Source organism: Gymnoscopelus microlampas (genome assembly GCF_963454915.1).
Source record: "Gymnoscopelus microlampas genome assembly, chromosome: 13".
Classification (NCBI taxonomy): Eukaryota; Metazoa; Chordata; class Actinopteri; order Myctophiformes; family Myctophidae; genus Gymnoscopelus; species Gymnoscopelus microlampas.
The window spans coordinates 814,335-837,480 of NC_139950.1; the positions used below are offsets into that span (position 1 = coordinate 814,335).

Consider the following 23,146-nt stretch of genomic DNA (forward strand, 5'->3'; position numbering starts at 1 on the left):
ACAGCCACTGGGTTACACCCAGATGTCGCGACAACACTAACCTCATCTATCCTACTCTGTCAACTCACGTTGAGCAAGTGGTAACGGGAGGGCTTTGGAACTGCCACTCGGCTGTGAAGAAAGGCAAAGCTCCTTTCATCTCAGCCTACGCGTCCTTGCTCTCCCTTAACTTTCTTGCTCTGACTGAGACGTGGATCCCACCAGAAAACACTGCTACGCCCACGGCTCTGTCAGATGTGTTCTCTTTCTCTCACACTCCCAGAGCCGTGCGGACAGGTGGTGGCGTTGGTCTGCTAATTTCCAGAAAATGGAAATACTCTCCTATTTCACTGTCACAATTCTCTCCTACCTCCTATGAATTTCATGTGGTCACTGTTTCTCATCCAGTCAAGCTCACCATTGCAGTTGTTTATCGCCCACCGGGCCCTGCTGGTGGCTTCCTGGAGGAGCTTGACCATCTAGTCTCTCACTTCCCTGCCGATGGCTCTGGATTCATCCTTCTGGGTGACTTCAACCTCCCGACCGGGAAGCAGCTAGACCCACTACTTTTGTTTCTCGCTGCCTTCGTCCTAGTTCTCTCCCCATCCCCTCCTACTCACGAGGCGGGCAACCAACTGGACCTGATCTTCACCAGAGGCTGCTCTACTGCTAAGCTGTCCGTCACACCTCTTTCCGGTGAAAAGGGTAAGAAACTATCCGATCACTACTTCATGTCCTACTCTCTCTCTCTCTCCTCTCCCCCCTCACAGCCCCTCCCTACCCACATGGTTTCCTCACGTCGCAATCTTCGCTCTCTTCCCCCCACTGATCTTTCCTGTTCTGTTCTCTCTGCTCTCCCTGCCCCTGAATCCTTCGCTCTTCTGTCCCCTGATACCGCTACAGATCTTCTTTTCTCTACTCTATCCTCTTCCCTGGACCATCTCTGCCCCCTCACCACCAGGCCTGCACGCCAAACTCCTCCTGCCCCATGGTTGTCGGACTCAGTGCGTACTGAGAGATGGAGCCTGAGAGCGGCTGAGCGCAAGTGGAGAAATGGCAACCTCCCGGAGGACCTTCTTACCTTTCTACTTTTTCCTCCTCTCTATCTGCTGCTAAAGCTGCTTTCTTCTACACTAAAATTCAGGCTTCTGCTTCCAACCCTAAAAAAACTCTTTGAAACTTTCTCCTCTCTCCTGCAACCACCTCCCCCTCCTCCCTCCTCGTCCCTCCTCCCTGACGACTTCGCCAACTTCTTTGACAAGAAGGTGAACGATATCCGATCCTCCTTTCCTCCTCTCCCGGCTGGTGCCCTGCGCACTACCCACACCCGTCTGTCTTCCACCACTCCCACTCTATCTTCATCTACTCCTCTTCCCTCCCACTCTCTATCCCACTTTCCCCCCCCTCTCCCCTAACGAGGTCCTTCTCCTTGTTACCTCTAGTCGCCCCACCTCATGCTCCCTTGACCCGGTCCCATCCACTCTACTGCAGTCCACTGCACCTGATCTTCTTCCCTTCTTAACCCACCTTATTAACACCTCTCTGACGTCTGGCTACTTTCCCTCTGCTTTCAAGACTGCCAGAGTCACCCCCCTCCTAAAGAAACCGACACTTGATCCCTCTGAGATCAAGAACTACAGACCGGTTTCCCTTCTATCCTTCCTATCTAAAACTCTCGAACGTGCCGTCTTCAAACAACTGTCCTCGTACCTCCACCAGAACAACCTCCTGGACTCCCACCAGTCTGGGTTCAAAGTGGGACACTCGACCGAGACTGCCCTCCTGGCAGTGACGGAGTCGCTCCATGCGGCTAGAGCGAACTCTCTCTCCTCTGTCCTGATACTCCTGGACCTGTCTGCAGCGTTTGACACAGTGAACCGTCAGATCCTCCTATCCACCCTGGAGGGGATGGGTGTCTCAGGCTCTGCACTCTCCCTGTTTGCATCCTACCTGACGGGTCACTCCTACCAGGTGATGCTGAGAGAGTCTGTGTCAGAACCACACAGGCTCGCTACTGGGGTTCCCATTCTGCAACAATGTTCAGCATTAACTGCAGATCGCTCTCATGTTCGGCAAGTAAGACTATGTCGTCCGCATACAACAATATACCTAAACTTTGATCATCAACAGTGATTCCCAAGCCAGAATCCTTAATTTTAAGTCATTCACATAAATTGAGAACAATGTTGGAGACAAAATGTCTCCTTGTTTCACCCCAAATTGTTGAGGGAACCATCCAGTTCTGTATTCATTAATCTGAACACAGGCAACAGGTGCTTGATAAAGAGACGTGATGGTAAGCCTGTCAAAAAAAATCGATTCATGAATAAATCGCGATTCTTAATGCCACGATTTTAAAATTGATTCAAAATATATATATTTTTTGAAAAAAATGTTTTTTATTATTATTATTTGTATAAGTTAGTACCTTTTTCACTGGCACTTTGTCTGAAATCAATGTCAGAAAGACTGACTGACATGATCTGGCTGCATTGAAGTGTATGATTCAACTTTTCATGGTTTATATTATATTAAAATGTTCTAGTATAATTAAAGCAAAGTGATTTGGGGTAGAAAATCGCAATAAATCGCAGCATCGAATCGAATATCAATTAATCGCAGAATCGCAATTTTAATCGAATCGGCACCCTAGGAATCGATTTTGAATCGAATCGTGAGGTAAGTGAATCGTGACACGATATAACATTTTCCATTGACTCCAGATTTTAACAACCTATACTGTAGAAAATCTCTATTAATCCAATCAAACGCCTTCTTGAAATCGATAAAACAAGCAAAGGTGGATTTATTCTGCTTAATTCGTGTATGTGTAATAGTAGAGACTACATATATGTGATCAATACATGCTCTTCCTTATCTAAAGCCATTTTGCTCATCAACAAGCAAACCTGTCTTCTCAAGATGGTCTACAAGTCTACTGTTTAAAAGTGAAGAGTACAGTTTATATATACAGCTAATCAGTGTTGGGTAACGTGCGTTAGTAACGTAACGTCGTTACGTAATATATTACCGAAATGCGGTAACGGGTAATATGACGCATTACTACAAGGAGAAGCTGTAATATAGTAGTAAGATGACACTACGTCACTACGTTACTTAGTGCGTTACCCACAGTGAAGGTGTTTTTTGTATCCACCCACAAAGCCGCAGCCTACATTCCCGGAAAACTACAAAACCCACTGACCCGTTCGATCCATTATTATTTCCTGTTGGCGCGCTTTGCGATTGTGAATGTGATGCACCAGTCCAGCACACCACAACAAACAACAACAACATTGACACCAGGTAGAATGGCAGAGTCTGAGAATGAGATATTGGTTGAGGACAATGAGGAGGAGATTGAGGAAAATGAGCCGCTTTATTGGAGTATTTCCAAATGTCAGTACCTTTACTTCTACTCCACTACATCTCAGACGCAAATATTATACTTTTACTCCACTACAATTATTAGAAAACTTTAGTTTTACAAGTTACTTTGTAGATTTGGATTATTATTACAGAACATACAGCATGATGTGTTTGTTCATTACTTATTTAGCATGTCCTATAGCAAATGTCTAGGTCTTTCTACTTTTATATGACCGAACTCCATGCATATGACCGAAATTTACCTCTTTTTCAAGGCATATTGAAGAAAGCACTTCAAACTTCATTTGCATTCTATGCTGCTCATGCCTTGTCCTTGTTCTGTGGACTTTAATTAAAAAAAAGTATAGAAAGAGGCTTGTCTTGTCATGTCATTATAGGCTACATTATAGAAGGTATATGTCTATTTATGAATTGATTAATTTAAGTAAGCAAATTGATTCATTAATGTAATTTATAATCATATCTTATAATTTAAATGCCTGGCCATCTGCCATCTCTGTGTCCCAATTTCCAAAAATAATTTGTGGGCTAATAATAATAATACAAAATCTAGATTATTTAATTGTTCAATTTTAGCTTCTTTTTTTTTTAAAGCAACTAAAAAGTAATATGTAATATTAATATATTACTGTTGCTCAGACAGTAATATGTAACGAAATGTATTACTTTAAAAGGAAGGTAATAAGTAATAGTAATATATTACTTAAAGTAAAGTAACTTGCCCAACACTGCAGCTAATAAGACTTATACCCCTATAGCTGAGTGGTAATTTTGGATCATACACAAGAGTGTGTGATTCTACTCAAACCATCATAGATATCTCATCTTGGCAACGGACAGGTCCAGAATCTCAAGGAGTGGGGTTTTTGAATGCGGTGTAAGTGATGCAGGCTATTTGAAAGCACGGGAGTTGGGAAAGACGCGCTGTGATTGGCCAATAGTCACTTTGAGTGGCAGTTGGGGCAAACGCTCACCCCAAAACATGATTTACGATTCTGTGCCTATCGGTACATAACTCAGACGGCGCTGAGTCGGCTCAAGCGAACTTTGCAATGTTTGGCACGGGGACTCGCTCGTTTTAGCTCGCGCGGCGGTGCCTCTCGTGGCTCAAGTTTGCTTGAGACGGTGCGCCTCAGTCACGGTCCAAAACTATTCTTTATCGCCGAAAAGAATAGTCTGCGGTTCTTGGAAAAAAGTGGCGGCAGCAGGATTTGATCCCAGGAGGTTAGGGTTGGGAGTCTAATGATTAGCGAGGCATGCCATGAGGCAGGTGCTGAAATGGGTTTTTTGGCCTACATTAGAATGTGACAACGCCCCCACCGAAGGGGCTTCCCAAGTCTAGTAGGGCGAAAGCCCCGCCCAGTGGTGATGGGCGAAGATATGCTAGGTGTGCCGTGTAAGATTTCGAATGAAAAAGAAAGAAATCAGCCCCCCCCCCCCAGAACAATAGATGCGTCGTGGGCTGCTGCTGCCTTGAGCCATTGCTCATTGTCCGACGCGGACACACATCCAGTGAATCGACCCTCGCACAAATAAATGCAAATGTGTGGCTTTGTCTTCATGGGGCCATCACTGTATTCGCCTGGCAGGTACTCAGGGGTGAAAGTGGGTCGGAACGGGCCGATACGGCGGACCTGAATGTCGTACCGGCGAAGAGGGGCTGTCCTGTCCCAAAAGCCCATGTTATAACCTGCCATGCTGAATGTCCAACAATGAAACACATGTACTAACGTTAAATCAACATAAGTGTTAGATTTCTTTTAGAAATCTAGAAGTGCTTCTAAATCGCTCCAGGGTGTTAGTGTGAACGTAATTTGTGTAGTTTGTGGTGTTTAATTACTCCACGGCTGCGGTGACGTTGGCTGACTGGGGTAACTGAAAGTCTCGCCCCAAAGCATGTTTTCGCGCACCAGCGGTTCTTGTATTTGTTTTACTGAGGATAAGGTTAAAAATAAGTTTAGGTTTAGACATAGTTTACTGAGGTTACGTTTATGGTTGTGTTCGTATAGACAAACCCGACAAAGCTGGATGCACCCCAGTGAATTTTAACCCATGACCTATGCGGTGGTGGTCAGCCACTTTACCACTGTGCCTGAGCTTGGTCAAATGTCTAGAAAACTGTATTTAAATATTTTTTTCTTGGCAGTTAACTGTATAGTGTATATACATTTATTTTATCAACTCTTATCTTACATTTAATCTGTTATTACAGACTCGTTGGCTGTGAAATCACTCAGACAGGATTTGAAGTTCTGGCTTCAGCTCTCAGCTCTAATCCTTCCCACATAAAAGAGCTGGACCTGAGATACAACAACCTGGAAGAATCATCAGTACTGGACCTGATCTTTACAGTACTGAAGAGTCCACTTTGTAGACTAGAAACTCTAAGGTTAGACAATTTACAATAATGTATTTTAACCATTCTGTGTGATTATTTATTATGTGATTATAATTATATATATACAAACTTTAATACTGTGTTGAGATTGTATTTGAAGAGAGGGAATAAGGTTGATCCACACTGACTAGTATAATAATAAGGTACAGTGACTATAAACAGCCAAGCTGACTTGCAATATTTAAAACGTATACTCCTCTGATTGCATTACAAGTGGTTGAAAACTTTATTAGATCATCATATTATTTACATTGATATTCATTCTGAACACCAACTGTATTAAGAACATAATATGAATATCAATACAGAATATGTCACACAAATCCCTTATGCTGGTCTACTAGCTTATTTTACAACAAGAACTTTAAAAAAATATCTTAGTAAGTAACACCATCTGATAATTACTTCATCCTTAGTGTTAATAATGGTTCCGAAAATCCTACTGGTAGTTAACAAGATTATTTAGATTATGTTATTCCTGGCTGCCTACTCTTTCCAGATCTTGGGTCCCTACTTAAAAACCCAGACAGCCCATCAAGCTATTTAATCTGTAATTACAGACTTGCTGGCTGTAACATCACACAGACAGGATGTGAAGTTCTGGCTTCAGCTCTCAGCTCTAATCTTGTTCATCTGAAGCAACTGGACCTCAGCTTTAACTGCCTACAGGATTCAGGACTCAACGTGCTTTCTGCTGGACTGAAGAGTTCACATTGTATACTGCAGATCCTGAGGTAAATCATTTGTTTTCTCCCTGTGTGGATCTCTACTTGAACATAAACAGCAGTTTGTTAAATACATATTTCTCTGCAGATTGTCAGGCTGTGAGGTCACAGGGGAAGGCTGTTCTTCTCTGGCTTCAGCTCTGACCTTCAACCCATCCCATCTGAAACAGCTAGACCTGAACTTGAACGAACCAGGAGGCCCTGGACTAGAGCAACTCTCGGTTGCAGTCAAGAGTCCACATTTTGGACTAGAGACTCTCAGGTGAGTAGAACTGGACTGTGTCCATTTTTGTTAGTGCAGTGTTTCCCTTAGAATGTTTTCATTGGTTGGGAAAGTGGGCCAGTGAATCAAGATGATTTTATTTGTCACTAACTTAAATATGTACTACAATGGGATTTGATGAGTTGATAGGACTTGTTCGTTAAAATTGTGCTAACAAAGACGTAGTATTAACAATACTAATACAGAATATACAATAATCATGTAAAATAATTATATATTACTGGATGTAATGTAAACAGAGTCTGGTCAGGCTCTTGTTATAGACAGGTACAATAGCTTATATTTTAGCAGCACAACATGTCCAGGTATAATGTGAAGATTCAATATCTATCCAATTGTGGCAGTGTTCAATGAAATGTTCAAAAGGAGGCATTTATATACAGAGAATGAGAGTCACTGGTCTGTTCCAATAAGTTATTTTTTGTTCCTATATTTTATTTTTTGTCTCTGTCCTCATTTAGTGCTCTGACAGCTGCCAGGAAAAACTCTCTAAGCCTTGAGCCTTTGGCTGTAAGGCATCTCAGTCGTTTCCCATTTCACATCACATCATTTGTTGCTAGGATGATGTTTGTCCTTCATAATCCTTGTTGTCCTTCTCAAGCAACTCTCTTTGCAAAAAGGGCAGAGGTACAGTTATACAATATTGCTAAAAGGATATCACAAAAAGCCCTGAGGGCTTGTTCCCATTGTGGTCCTGTGTATTCATTTAATCAAGACATATAATGCCTTAAGGTCCTTGCACACTGGTGCGTTTTTTCGTTGCGTTTTATGTATCCGAAATCCGCAAAAAAAAAAAAAAAATCACGCACAACATCCTTGCACACTGAGTCCGATGCGTATTATTTATATTCGTTGCAATATTTTCGCAAAAAAAACAAAAAAAAAAGAAATACAGTCATCAAGCAGTGAAGATGTTTTTTTGGTCCAGGCACTTGAAAAAAGAAAAAGGAAAAGAGAATATTGGGTTCATCCTGTCCTGACATTCCGTAAACAGGACGGAGAGTTTCACACATTGTACAAGAAGCTGCGGCATTATCCCGACTGTTTTAAAGTTTCTTTTAGGATGTCAGTGGCCCACTTGGATGCTTTGTTAGCAACACTGGAGCCACATATTAAAAAGAAGACCACCACACACACACACACACACACACACACACACACACACACACACATATCCACGTGTATGCAAATGAGCCATGCAGTCTATATTAGAATGTATACAAACCGCTCGTGTCCATGGATCACATGAAGGTCGTCTTTCACGACCGTCATGGATGAACTTGAACCTGGTGTTTGCACTTTGTAGGGCTGAAGTGGTTAATCAAATGTATGTTCCAGTACTCGAGTAGCCTATACAAGTAGTCCTACTTAGTTACTTTTACACCACTGCCCAGTCGTGCACAATGGCTGAGCTTGCAAGCCGTTTACAACTTCTTCACATTGACTTTCCTTTTGATTGTTTCATGAATTTATGAAGCTTGTTGAAAACAGAACATTAACGTTTTACAGAAGGACACAACACGAGTAGGCGTTCGGCGCTGCGCCGGGTAAACGATGAGCAAGAATGACACCTGGAGACCGCGGGTCACGCCCGGACCCGCGGTGTCCATTTCCACCTGCTATTTTCGCTATTTAAATATTGCCATAGGGACACCAGTGTTAATGTGGTTAATATGTGTGTAAATTAATTGTTACATTGTCAAATGATTAAACATACAGTAAATAGCAAACATAAGAAAAGTAAATGTATATATTAATACAGTCTGATAGTGTCAGGTAGTGGAGACGTTGTGTTTGACAGTCAGACATTGATTCATTGTTGTTCTACTTCCTACAGTGTGAATCATGGAGGAGAACACTGGATTAAACCTCAACTCCTTACAAGATGTGAGTGTCTGTCTGTCTGTCTGTCTGTCTGTCTGTCTGTCTGTCTGTCTGTAAGCCCATTGTTATTTTTCGGGTCAGGTGTCACACAATTGCCCTATTTGGATTAAAAACGGCTATTGTAGCTGAAAAGCTACAAGTTTGCATGTCTGAATGCATTTGTATGCATTTGCTTCCCCCCCCCCATATATTTTCATAATAAAAAAGTGCCATATATCGTATCGAAATCGTGTCGATGTCGTGAGCCCAATATCGTATCGTATCGTTTCATGAAATTAGTATATCGGCACACCCCTATCCACAATAGTAGAATATGAGAAATATACGTTGTGAGTTGTATCGTACGTTGTATCATTAAAGAAAGAAAGTTTTGTATTTTAGCTTCAATAATAATAATGATAATAATAATAATAAAAAAATATGTATTTATTTACCTTATTTTATGTATAAAGAAAAATGGCATTCATGAAAAAAGGTGTGTGTGTGGTGCGTGCGTGCAGACAGACATTCACTCAGTGAATGATGTTTTTAATGTTTACTGTATTATTTTCTCATCAGATTTCCATCGTCTCACTCTGGACAAAAACACAGCAAACGGAGACCTCTCTCTGTCTGAGAACAACAGAGAGGTGACAGGGGGGAGAGAGGTTCAGTATCCTGATCATCCTGACAGGTTTGATGGACGGTCACAGGTTGTGTGTACAGAGGGTCTGACTGGACGCTGTTACTGGGAGGTAGAGTGGAGTGACAGGGTTGATATAGCAGTGACTTACAGAGGGATCAACAGGAAAGGATGGGGTGAGGACTGTGTGCTTGGAGAGAATGACAAGTCCTGGATTCTGGAATGTAGAGGTGATCACCAAGGAAACAGTTACACTGTCAGTCACAATAAGAGGAGAACTATCCTTCCTATCATAGTATCAGTGGTTTTAGACCCTCTGGGCAAGGAGCAGAATGTCCACAGAGTATCAGTGGATGAGGACAGTGAGGACAGTGAGGACAGTGAGGACAGTGTCTACAGAGTAGCAGTGTATCTAGACTGTTCTGCTGGGACTCTGTCCTTCTATAAGTCTTCCTCTGAGACACTGAGACACCTGTACACCTTCCAGACCACATTCACTGAACCTCTCTACCCTGGATTCTATGTTGGGCCTCGCTCCTCTGTGTCTCTGTGTGAGGAGTAAGTAGAATGGAGTGTGTGTGTGTGTGTGTGTGTGTGTGTGTGTGTGTGTGTGTGTGTGTGTGTGTGTGTGTGTGTGTGTGTGTGTGTCTCTCTCTCTCTCTCTCTCTCTCTCTCTCTCTCTCTCTCTCTCTCTCTCTCTCTCTCTCTCTCTCTCTCTCTCTCTCTCTCTCTCTCTCTCTCTCTCTCTCACACACACATACACGCATGCGTGCACAGGTTGTGTGATTTATTTATTGGTTTATTCCTTCATAAACAGGATGCCAGTTGGAGCATCTTTCATTCAGACAGGAGAAGAACTCCTAGAACCAGAAGACAGACCAGAGAGACAAGAACCAGAAGACAGACCAGAGAGACAAGAACCAGAAGACAGACCAGAGAGACAAGAACCAGAAGACAGACCAGAGAGACAAGAACCAGAAGACAGACCAGAGAGACAAGAACCAGAAGACAGACCAGAGGGACAAGAACCAGAAGACAGACCAGAGGAACAAGAACCAGAAGACAGACCAGAGAGACAAGAACCAGAAGACAGACCAGAGGAACAAGAACCAGAAGACAGACCAGAGGAACGAGAACCAGAAGACAGACCAGCGAGACAAGAACCAGAAGACAGACCAGAGAGACAAGAACCAGAAAACATACCAGAGAGACAAGAACCAGAAGACATACCAGAGAGACAAGAACCAGAAGACATACCAGAGGAACAAGAGGAAACAAACCTAACAAGGTAATCCTGTTAAACTATTATACACAGGGGTGCACATAACTTTTTTGGTCTAGTTAGTCCATGGGCCAGACAAGAAGTCAGGGACACGTAAGGTGGCAACATCTCTTTGGCACCATTTTGTTTGTAGGGTCCACATAAGTACTTTTAAACATGATAGCCTTTTCAAATGAGTAGCTTTAATACTTTTTTAGGACATTCATGTTTTTGCCATTATCTCCCCACATTATCTGCACAGTAGTCCTGTACCTGACCTATAGAACCGTTCGCAATTTGGTGTTAGGAGAATTTCTCACTTGGACTGAGTCATTGGGTACCTAGACATGAAAAATCACAGAGGTGCTCATCCGCCATAGTGCCACGAATGGCGCAATGGCCAAATAAAAAATGGCCGCCATCGGCTATGATGAAAATCCAACTTTTTTTGTTTCTGAGTGTATATAAACATACAATACCTCCATGTTGACTAATTGTAGGGTGGGGAATTCATTTCTGTTATGACAACTTTGGGTGATGTTGACCTTGAAAGGTCATGGTCAAGGTCATCTTGCTATTCCGAAGACCTTGGCCATAACTAAAAACAGGTGTAATCCTACTATAATTCTAGTAACCTCTGTAGTGGTGTAGTGGTGTCACAACCCGGTTCCCCTCAGTGGCTGGACCAATTGCTCTGATTTTGCACACAGCCATTGACCATTACCATCTGAACGCAACTGTGAAGTTTTCGATTTCATCAAATCTCAGCTTCTTATTACCATTTATGTGTCAAACAATGTCGCCTCCCGGGTTGCCAGATCATGTGCGCATATCCCCCCACGGATGCGTCGACCGGGTATGGCCTAGTAAGACTAATTCAACTAATTCTGACATTTAAAATTCCTTTCTGATATTGTTTTGACAAGGAGCATCTTGTCATTGAAATATCTAAGTCAGTGCAATTCTCAATTCTCAACTCAATTACTCAATCATTTTGTTCTTTCATTGTATTGTTTTTAATAATGATTTGTTTTATTTATAACAAAAGACATACACATGAGATATATAACAATTATAAATATCCTCCTTTAACTTTTATTTTAATTGGGCGTTGAAATGAGCAAATAAGAGTGATATAGACCTACAAAATGATGTACAAATAAAATCGTAACTCAAAATCAATCAAAGTGCACCATATGTGTGCATGCAGGTTAGTGTGATGGACTTTTACAGGATGGATTTAAAAAAAATTCATGGCAGAATATGATGCATGGAACTCCAGCAGCACGGCACCCACATTGGCGAGTGTCACACTTGCCTGAATACTTGCATACTGTGAGCAGACTTGGTGGTAAGGCCTTCAGACACTTTGATGGCAGGAGTGTACCAAAGTGCTCCTCCCATCCATGTTCCATTGGTGCTAGTCTTGCCTCGGGTTCCTTGGCTATTGCAACAGGTTGCAAGCCCTATGTACCAGAAAGGCACTTGGATGTGGCCTCTGATCACACTACTTGTGGGAGGGAGAGCATCCATAGAGGGAGAGCATCCATCCATAGTTTTCTACCCTGAGGTCATCAAATGTCTTAGCTGTTGTACTTGAACTGCACCCTGCCCAGACACGCACCAAGTACTTCTTTGTCAAAGCTGTGTCTTGTTCGGTCAAGGTGTCTGCCTCTCCAAAGATATTGCACTGGGTCAGAAGCCATAGCTGCATGTTTGGTCCCCACCTTACTCATGCAGTCATCTCCCTTGTCATCTGCCTTGATCACTGTCTTGGCTAGTGGTGCTCCAAGATGAGAGACTGCTTGATGCAGTGGGAGGATGCGCCGCTTCTCACCAGTGCCATACTGCTACCAGATCTCCTTCATCCTCAGTGCTTGGAAGTACGTATATGGGGTGTAGTATAGCAGTAATGTTTGAAGGTGTGTGTGTCGTTGGAGACTATGACAACTCTCTTGCACAGTTTCACATGAACAGCCCTCTCCACATGTACTACCATGGGGCGGCAGTTGCTCAGGGGTAGAGTGGCCAGGTAGAGTGAACTGGAAACCGCAAGGTTCCCAGTTCGATCCCGGGCTCCCCCAGAGTTGGTGTCGAAGTGTCCTTCAGCAAGACATTGAACCCCTAATTGCTCTTGATGAGCAGGTTGGTGCCTTGCATGGTTTCCTCCGCCATCGGTGTGTGAATGGGTGAATGTAATGTACAATCTATGAAAAGCGCTTTGGATAAAAACGCTATATAAATGCACCATTTAGCATTTACCACCAGCCTGTCATAGCGTCAGCACCAATGACCGTCGTGGAACTTATGGCCTGCAAGTGTGTACGGACCTGCAAGCTTCCAGACTGTTCCTGCCTTGCCAACAAATTGAAGTGCAAGCTACAAACCTGCAGCAATCAGAAAGAAGAGGAGGAAGATGAAGTGGAACTGATTGATTATGATGATGATGACGATGACGAATACTGAAGAATTGATATTGGTATGACAGTTATGATGATGATGATGATGATGAGTGGTCCACAGACGTGGACATCCTCTCTGTCCCTAAGGCAAACAAGCGAACCTTGTTCTGAACCATGTTCTGAACCATGTTCTGAACCATGTTCTGAAGGCTCTGTCGGGGACAGAACCTTCAGTGTGGCAGCCCCCACCCTGTGGAACTCTCTCCCAATAGGGATTGGCCATATTCCTGCTCCATGATCATGCAACACTGGACTCTTTTAAGGCTGTCTTGAAAATACACCTACAGTATTCTCTCAGGCTTATGGCATATAGTTGGTTGTTGTTTTGTTTGTTAGTTTGTCTGTTGGTTGTTCATTGTTTTTGAAAGGCGCTATATAAATTCAAGCTACTATTATTATTATTATTATTAAAGTGAATGAAAGAGAGATAATTATTATTGTTATCCTCTGTATGACATGTTGCGTGAAAAAAAGTGGCACGCTTTCTTCATTATTTGAATATATGGTTGGTGTCTTTGAAGCCTGTGTAACTGTGACTAAGCTACCACTTGGGAAAGGCTATCATGATCAAATATCATCTAGGGATAGCCTATAGACCTATTCAAAATACAAAACTAGAATTTGCAAATGTTGCACTTGAGTGACCCCAATTAGTGAAAATGCTGTTCACATCGTATCACAACGTGAAGTGTTGTGAGCTTGTAGACATGCCATTTGCTGAATGTTTGTCCCAGAATAGGCATGCTAGGGTTCATGTGGTTAAATAAGTGAATGAAAGAGATTGAGTAATGTTCTTTTTTCCTCTGTATGACATGATCTATTCAAAAAAGGTCAGACGATTTTTTCATTCTTTGGATCTATGGTTGGTGTCATTGAAAGCTGATAACTAGGACTAAGCTACTACTTGGGAAGGGCTATCATGTTGAAATATTATCTAGGGATATAGACCTTTTCAAAATACCAAACTAGAATTTGCCACCTTGAATGTCCCTGATTAGTGAAAATTCTGACCTGGGCCCATGGACTAAGTACTCAGAAGAGCACCTGGAGTTGTTACTTGGTGCGTGCCAAATAAATGATCAATAAAAGGTCCGTTGCCCCCCGGCCGCCGTTTTGTCAACGGGGGGGGGCTCGAAAATGTTAATGTTGTAGCGCCCTGCTTCTAAATTCCGTCGTTTTCCGACGTTTATTTTTATTCACACCGTTTGGTGCCCCCACCAAGGTTGGTGCCCTGTGATGCGCTGCTTTTATCCGTCAGATTGGGACGTTCACGGCATATTTTGCACCATCACGTTGCGTCAATCATCGGTGCCTGTAACACAGCTGCTGCTGTCTGCGTGCAGCGAGCTGCGAGTCGCAGCGTGTCTGTGTGTCAGGATGTGAGGCAACAATCACACAGTCACGTGCAGCATGCGTCCCCTCCCCCTGCGCCTAATGGCTGTACATGGGGCCGACGCGTGCTTTAGCGTGATTGTGTGAGTGTGGCTTCAGGAAGTAAATTCCTAGCCTCGATCTCCAGGCTTTTATTTTTTTGTTTTGCTAAAAAATAAAAGCTTGGAAATTCCTGTCCCAGCTGTTGGTACGCAAAAGCGCCTCATTATTTATTTTGGGTGCGCATGCGCACCTGTTATGTGCACCCCTTATTATACATCCATCATATTCTCTGAGCTTTACTTTCACAAGCACACTTTTCCTTTTTGTGTTGGAGCTGCGGTTTTCACAATGTTTGATTGATTGTTTGATTGATTGATTGAATACTTTATTTGACAGAACATTGAAAACAGCACAGGGTACAGTCAGACATTTAGTCTAAAAGGATAACACAAAAGAGTCCAGGAGACTTGTTTCCATTGTGGTCCTAGGTATTCAATTAAACAATAACACAATAAACATATCATAAACAAATACAAAACATTACATCATGTAAAAGCTGATGAATCATTACTTTGATCTGAACACGTGGAACAACCTTTTTAGTTGGTTTGCCCACCAGCACAAAACAGACCTGATCCATACATTAGGGTAGACATATTCATTATTTGGACATATATATAAGGACATAATATAAATGTCTAGATATTGAATCAAGCAACTTAAAGGTCTCTGTCATTGCTAGTTTACACCTGATGTAGATGTCATTTTCACGGCCATAGTACAACATGCAATTGACCCAATTCACCCATGGGTGCTGGTCTTAACATGGGGAGTGGGCGGGTACATTGTTGGTGCGTTGCTATCTAATGTGTAGTGAGAACTCAGAAAGAAGTGTTACTGTGCTCTTTCCTGTGTGTGTGTGTGTGTGTGTGTGTGTGTGTGTGTGTGTGTGTGTGTGTGTGTGTGTGTGTGTGTGTGTGTGTGTGTGTGTGTGTGTGTGTGTGTGTGTGTGTGTGTGTGTGTGTGTGTAGACTCTCCTCTGATGATGTCCATCATTCCAACATGGACATTGTGAGTAGAACCTCCTCTATAGAATAATCACACTGAACATCATAGAACCTCCTCTATAGAATAATCACACTGAACATCAGGAAAGTCTCTGATTGTTTCATGTCTGCTTTGTGTCTTTCAGAGACGTTTTGAACCCAGCGTGATCACAGAGCAGTCAACCAATCAATACAGGTCAGTCATCTAAACACAGAACAGTCAACCAATCAATACAGGTCAGTCATCTAAACACAGAACAGTCAACCAATCAATACAGGTCAGTCATCTAAACACAGAACAGTCAACCAATCAATACAGGTCAGTCATCTAAACACAGAACAGTCAACCAATCAATACAGGTCAGTCATCTAAACACAGAACAGTCAACCAATCAATACAGGTCAGTCATCTAAACACAGAACAGTCAACCAATCAATACAGGTCAGTCATCTAAACAGCTTCCTCTATAGATGTAGAAGCTGTGTCTTTAAACCAATCAGCTGAGTCTTCCTGTTTCCACTGACATGTTTCTATTCAACCATACACTGTGAATGTAAAAGAACTTGACTTGTGAACGAAGCAAGTGGTGAACCATGTCCACCCTGTTATGTAATACCTGTTGTACATGTCATTTATTAATAGATAGATTATCTCAATAAAACATGTACAATGTAAAAGGTATCTCCATGTCAAAGGGACCTCATGTGAGTCTTACCAGTGTTTTGTGGACTTTCACTTCTGGTTGGAAGGAATGTGTTTAGGCTATAAACACTATGAGGCATCTTTTATATGTGATGGCTTTCAGTGTCCCCATGTTTAGTCCATTGGTCAGACTTTTCCAGAGGACACACACACTCGTATACACACACACACACACACACACACACACACACACACACACACACACACACACACACACACACACACACACACACACACACACACTCATGCACATGCGCGCACATACACAAAAACACAGATTATGAGTATTTATAGATTATCTCAATCAAACATTGTGTTTCGTGTCACAGGTTAAAGTTCCCCGGGGCGGGGCTGTTCCCGTGCAGTGAGACAGGGTTGGTGTTCGTAACGACAGGGGAAGGAGAAGTCCTCTACAGGACTGTTCAGTGGGAGGAAAGATGTCTCCAGTCAACAGGAAGGACTCCTGGAGGTCCTCTGTTTGACATCCAGTGTCCTCAGCAGTCTGTCTGCCAGCTACACCTGCCACACTGTGAGGTCACACCTGGTGAGTTAGCTACACCTGCCACACTGTCACATCACACCTGGTGAGTTAGCTACACCTGCCACACTGTCACATCACACCTGGTGAGTCAGCTACACCTGCCACACTGTGAGGTAACACCTGGTGAGTCAGCTACACCTGCCACACTGTCACATCACACCTGGTGAGTTAGCTACACCTGCCACACTGTGAGGTCACAGCTGGTGAGTTAGCTACACCTGCCACACTGTGAGCTCACAGCTGGTGAGTTAGCTACACCTGCCACACTGTGAGGTCACAGCTGGTGAGTTAGCTACACCTGCCACACTGTCACATCACACCTGGTGAGTTAGCTACACCTGCCACACTGTGAGGTCACAGCTGTTGAGTTAGCTACACCTGCCACACTGTGAGGTCACACCTGGTGAGTTAGCTACACCTGCCACACTGTGAGGTCACACCTGGTGAGTTAGCTACACCGCCACACTGTGAGGTCACACCTGGTGAGTTAGCCACAGTGTAGACTGAAAGAACGAGCCCAATTGATGGTCTTGAAGGGCGGATCCAAACCAGCCGGCAGATTCCTGCGGCGGCTTCCTATTGCTTCACCAATCTATGTCCCCGCCTCCCCCCCCCCCCCCCCCCCCCCCCAGCCTGTGCACGGAGCACGCTGACGTCATCAAATTTAGAGCGACGCCCCTCTGCACTCTGATTGGTTAGGAGATAACAAGGTCCTAAGACCAGTGTTCCTGCATGGTTTGCCCAGCCTTTTTTTCTTCGGAAACAAAAAAAAGAAGGCATGGGTTTCCGAGGCTAGCCAAAGTGTCCTTTAGCAAGACATGTAAACACATGTGAATGTGTAAATGTAAGACGCATTAGATTGAAGCAATATAGAAACTACAACCATCAATCCAATCATTCTGTCTTACATGTTTTTAAGTGTCTTGTATATAAGAAACTCCATTTAGGAGATACTATGTATACATTCAAAGTGGACTGTTATATTTGAGCAGTGTGACTGATGGACTCCGATCAGAGCAGAAATAACTTTACGTCATCAGGTGGCCGGAACCACCGACGCCTTGCATCTCCAAAATGATTCCCCTAGTTTAAAACTTTAGTTTGGTTTAATCGTTTAGTTTCTTTTGGTATAATAATGGTTTGGTATTTCCATCTTTTATTCTAACTTGCAGCATGACTAACGAGAATAGGGTTAGGGTTAACTAACATAACCCTAACCACCGAGGCTAAACTAATTGATTGGCGTTATGTGGGGAACAAAAACAATGAGACGCCAACCAGAACCATGATTATTTGTTTCCTTTTTTCTAAACCGGATCACATGACTAGTTTTAGAACCAATACCAGGCTTTCCTCCGAAGTGTAAAGTCTGATGACCTGAGGTTACTGTTGGAAACTCTAAAAAAAAAAAAAAGTTTGTTTAGAAACTGTGTGTGTGTGTGTGTGTGTGTGCTTGTTTACATATAATACAATCTATAATGTTTCAAAATCTTTTCACAGGTGATCTGTGCGTGGCCCACATCACAGATGAGGGACTGGAACTCTTACAACCACTGAGAGTGACCCAGACTCATGTGGTTGTAAATGTGACCCACCTGTCTGCCTTTGGGATCCTGGAGAGGATTTCGAGCTTCTTTAGAACACAACCAGAACCAAAACGTGCTCAGGTTCTGCTGTTCCTTCGACCACCGGGATCTAAGAGACAGATTCTAAATGTGTTTCTGCTGCCGGACAATTTGCCTCCCAAAGAGGTAACATGTTGTTTGTTGAGTAGCTTGCTTCTCTGTGACATTAGATACATTTAGACATAGGACCCTATCTTGCCTTACCCCTTATCCAGCCTGATCGCCAGAGAATTAGTATACATTGCACGGATTTGTGCACGTCATTCCGTGCATAGTCGCCTAGAAACCCCCAAATTCCGTGCATATGTACGGGGAGTCCCACGGTGGGCGTAACCAGTCGCAACCCGGAAAAACCAGGAAGTGGAGCAGTCCCCACAACAAAATTTACGATTCTGTGCCTATCGGTACGTAACTCAAACGCCGCTGAGTAGGCTCAAGGGAATGTCGCTATGTTCAGGACGGCAACTCGCGCGCTTTAGCGCGCTCGGTGGTCCTTCACAAAGCGACAATTCCCTTGAGACTGCGCGGCTCCGAAATGGTTTAGTCACAATGGGGGAGATGCGAGGCGGCTATGCACGGAATTTGTGGTTTTCCAGTAGTCTATGCACGGATTTTGAGAAACGCTGAAAAACGTTCAATGAGAACGTTTCCTCTGGCGATCGGGTTGCCTTATCACAAAACATTTTTTGCCATTTTTTACTATTTTGAAAAACATTTTAAAATAGTTCAAATAGCCGATCTAGAAGCTCACAACCTGTCGATGTAGATCGGCTAGTTGAACTATTTGAAGATGTTTTTCGTAAAGTAAAATATGGCTAATACGTTTAGGGATAAAGGGTAGGGCGGGGTGCAGTATGTATTAATGATATGGATTTTGAAAAGACAACAAAAGGCTAGTCTGTAGGTATGAAAACCTTTGACAACCATTACAAGTTTATAGCCTAAAAATCATCATGATTGAATCCTTGTGTTGTTGTCATTGTAGGTGGAAGTACAACATGATGACGATAAACAACTCAAGACCACCTCTGACTGTGATCTCACCGAGAGCCAAAACTACAGTCTGCAATGTCCTGGTACCTCATATGAAGTATCCCCCAAGGTATCACACATTAACACTACAACCTCACAAGTTAGGAAAACATAATAACAATCATCAGGGCAAGAATTTCATAGCCTGGTATCCAGCCTGCTTCGCTACGTTCGGCGGACTTTTTTTTCTCTCTTCGCTTCTCAGTCTGGAATGCCTCCTATCTCCAAGGGAGGCGGGACATGACAAACGTTTCGAGTCGTGCCGTGGCTTCTGATTGGTCTGTGGTGCGGGGCGGGACAAAAAAAACAGTGTGATCGTTGTGATTCGTCATTCGTTTGAACAACATCCAATCAGCAACGACGTTGCCTAACGTAACATACAGTATGTAGTTGCAGTGTAGTTCTGCAAAACGAGTCAATGGGGTGCATTCCAGACTGATAAGCGGAGAGAGAGAAAAAAGTCCGCCGAACGTAGCGAATCAGGCTGGATCCCAGGCTAGGAATTTCATGGAGACCATGAAGGCCATGGCCGGCGTTGCCCCTCGTTTTGCTCTAGTGCAGCAGATTAGTGACACAACCGTTCACTTTTGTGATATAAGTATCACATTTGACATGATAATGTCTCAGACCTACTTTTTCAGAAAAACTCTGTTAGCCACCAGAAAATCCAAAATGGCGGACATTTTTCAGTGTAGAACTTGAATGTCGACTGAGCATAATTTTAATGATCTAGTTATCAAAGAAATAGGGGAGAGAGAGTCCCGCACACTATCGTCACTTACAAATATATTTATTCAAGATGCAACGTTTCGGTCGCTCTGACCTTCATCAGGCATAAAGAGGCAGCTGGCACACAGCCAGTATATGACAACTCTCAGAGAGGCGAGGGCCAATCAAAGCCACACGCCAAGCCATTACCATGCAGAGGGGCGGCCCATACAGGTGGGTGAAGGTGGTATTTATTCCACGGTGAAAGGAATATTCATAAAGAACATGATAATAAATATAGCTGCAAAAATACAATTAAACTAAAAAAAAGTGCTCCTCGGAGCACAGCTCTCCGCCAGGTCAGGTAGGTTATTGTGGCCTCCTGGTGGCGCTATAATAGGCCAATGTGAAAAGGGTTCCATTTCTTCCTAGACCGTGCACGGCAATCAGACAATGCATTTATGATTTGAGGCATTTTGTTCTAAAAATGTGTTTTGCTAAATTTGACCTGTCGGTGGCGCTACAACAGGCCAATGTTAAAAGGGTGGCATTTGTTCCTCAACATATAATAGTGTGAATGTGCGTGGAAAGTTTCACCGCATGCTGCGTTCATGATTTGCGGCATTTTGTTCAAAACAAGCCACTACTGCAAAGTTTAGATGTTAATCTTAGCCAATCAGGATGGAATATGTAAAATCAAACGGATCCGTCTTGATTACATGACTATAGAGATCATGTGTACCAATTTGCGTGAAATTTGGATAAAATGGGAAGGAGTAATATAAAATAATGTGTTTTACATAAGTCCTCCTGGTGGCGCTATAAAAGGCAGATATGAAAAATGCAGGGCAAAGGTTTGTCTGCAGTGTGTCTGCACAGTTTCACTGCAATCAAGCCAACGGTGTCGGAGATTAGCTGTTCACAGACGGACGGACGGACGGACACACACACACACACACACACACACACACACACGGACACACGGACACACACACACACACGGACGGGCGGACAGGGTGCAAAACATACGCTCTCACCATGCCTTTCGGCCTGGCGGAGACAATAAGTCAGTAGAAAAGGTATTACAATCATGAATAAAATACCTACTGAGTGAGGCAGAATGGATACAGTAACAAATACAAGTAAAAAAAGCTGTGTCCCAGGAGGGCATAATATCCAATATATGTATTGGGGCTCCGACGCACCTGTCCGTCCTTAGGTGTGCAAAAGGACATTTCTTCAATGTTCAACTTCAAATCAAATGTATGTATTTTGACATGATGAATTCAATGGTGGGTGTTGTGTGAGTTGGGTGAGTTGCGGTGAAAGGAATTGTTGGAATAACGTTTTCCTTCCACACGCTACATCCTACCGGGGAAACAAACAGGCTGTTCTAAAAAAGAAGGTCTTAAGCGTTTTCATACCAAATTTGGTGCTTGTAACGATTCTTCTGAAATATTGACTTAATCTGCTGCACTATTCATAAAATGATATCAAATTATATAAAATGATCTACCTAAGGCCACAGTGGCCTTAATGCCCACACTGTCCCAGTGTGTCCAGCTGATTTTACCATTTTACTTGTTTCTACTACAAGTACTACTATGTGTCTGTGTTTTCAGGATGTGAAATATCGTCAGAACTTTGGACCAAATTTCCATCCAACGTTTGAGGTGACGATCAATCTCAATGCAGAAGTCATCCCATTGAAACTGCTGGGAGGACCTGACGAAATAGCCTGGGAGAAAAAGATTGACCTGGAAGGTAAAGGCAGAGTTTTATCTTATTATGAGATATAGTGGAATAGCTCTTTCATATTTAAACATAGTGGCCCTCATTTATCAACGCAGCGTATAAACCGGCATATATTTTTCCATATATTCGGCCGCACACCAACGTCGAAGTCACATTTATCAACGAATCCTACACAGCCGATCCGAGCGGACATTTGGTCCCAGCCTTGATAAATCTCACGTCTGAAAACGAGCGTCATTTAAATAACACGCCCTTAAATATTCTCGAAACGCCCCGATTTTACCACATGAAGAACCAGAATACCATCAAAGAAAGAGTTTCGCTGGCTCGCCTCGCTGCCTGTCAAGTCACACACACACAGACGCACGCACGCACACATGCACACGCCTCTCTCTCACTCACTCACTCACTCACTCACTCACACACATGCGCCCAACTGTGTCTTTCATAATCGGTTACGGTACAATCTTTGTCAGTCACGTAGGCTTGTAGTTTACATGGAATACGTTTGTATATTTATTTACCCCATACCGAGCAGTGCGCGTTCGAGTTACACTAAAGCAGGCATGTAGGCTATATTCCCCATGAGACTTGGGCGGTCTACAGACTGCAGTGATCCCGTGCCGCAACCCACGTTATAAGAGATTTATATCTTTAACCCAGCCAGGTTGTAGCCTATATAACTCTCTATGACATAACTCCATAGCATAGGACAAGCTACTGTAAGTTTGTAGACCTCACTGTCCATGAAAAGATGGTCGGGAGTCCCGACCGCGGGACTCCCGACGCAAAATTAAAAAAAAATCGTATATATTTTGAAAATAGCAGATCTACAAGCTCACGCTGGCTTGTGAGCTTGTAGAGTTTGCTATTTTCAATGCAGCCAGATCTACAATCTTATCTGAATGACTGTTAAAGCAGTTTGTTTAAATTACTTTATAAAATGTTATATTTTCACAGGGATTATTTATTAGTGTAGATATACTTTTATGAGTGGATTATGTGTCTAGATGCCTGTCAGACAGTCAGACAATGCTGATCCGCAGGTCTAGGATGGAATAAACGGGTGCAGCCAACGTCAGCAACTGGTCTCGACCAGACGTGAGATTTCAGCGTACCGTAGGATGAAGCCCACGTCAGGATATATTGATAAATGCCGAAAGGTGCGGTGATCTCGCCGTACGCCCATTATTTGGGCTGCACCGCGTTGATAAATGAGGGCCATTGTCTTCCCCATTATAACTATATCCTGGCATTTGGACGGCAACGTTACTTTGTGTATCCTTAACTTCAGTTAAGACTTTGAGTTCATAAGTCTAGAGCAGCCATAGAGTTTGTAAGTCCTGCTCTATCCTACT

At 43.2% G+C, this 23,146-nt stretch overlaps 2 protein-coding genes across 3 annotated transcripts in view; one reads left to right on the top strand and one right to left on the bottom strand.

Annotated features, from left to right (window-relative positions):
- LOC311058114 (uncharacterized protein) overlaps positions 1 to 23,146 on the bottom strand; it is a gene marked incomplete at its 3' end in the record, with an annotated part of 223,736 nt that overhangs the window by 124,227 nt on the left and 76,363 nt on the right. The window lies entirely within an intron of this gene.
- LOC311058221 (uncharacterized protein) overlaps positions 1 to 23,146 on the top strand; it is an 81,303-nt gene that overhangs the window by 51,047 nt on the left and 7,110 nt on the right. For both annotated transcript variants that reach the window (XM_084075585.1, XM_084075586.1), the window contains exons 10-21: positions 5,582 to 5,758; positions 6,328 to 6,501; positions 6,581 to 6,754; positions 8,613 to 8,662; positions 9,218 to 9,839; positions 10,099 to 10,569; positions 15,410 to 15,449; positions 15,571 to 15,620; positions 16,457 to 16,671; positions 18,169 to 18,419; positions 19,279 to 19,395; positions 21,656 to 21,797. In XM_084075585.1, the coding sequence (XP_083931711.1) occupies positions 5,582 to 5,758; positions 6,328 to 6,501; positions 6,581 to 6,754; positions 8,613 to 8,662; positions 9,218 to 9,839; positions 10,099 to 10,569; positions 15,410 to 15,449; positions 15,571 to 15,620; positions 16,457 to 16,671; positions 18,169 to 18,419; positions 19,279 to 19,395; positions 21,656 to 21,797 (2,483 nt within the window). The remainder of the gene's footprint in view (positions 1 to 5,581; positions 5,759 to 6,327; positions 6,502 to 6,580; positions 6,755 to 8,612; positions 8,663 to 9,217; positions 9,840 to 10,098; positions 10,570 to 15,409; positions 15,450 to 15,570; positions 15,621 to 16,456; positions 16,672 to 18,168; positions 18,420 to 19,278; positions 19,396 to 21,655; positions 21,798 to 23,146) is intronic.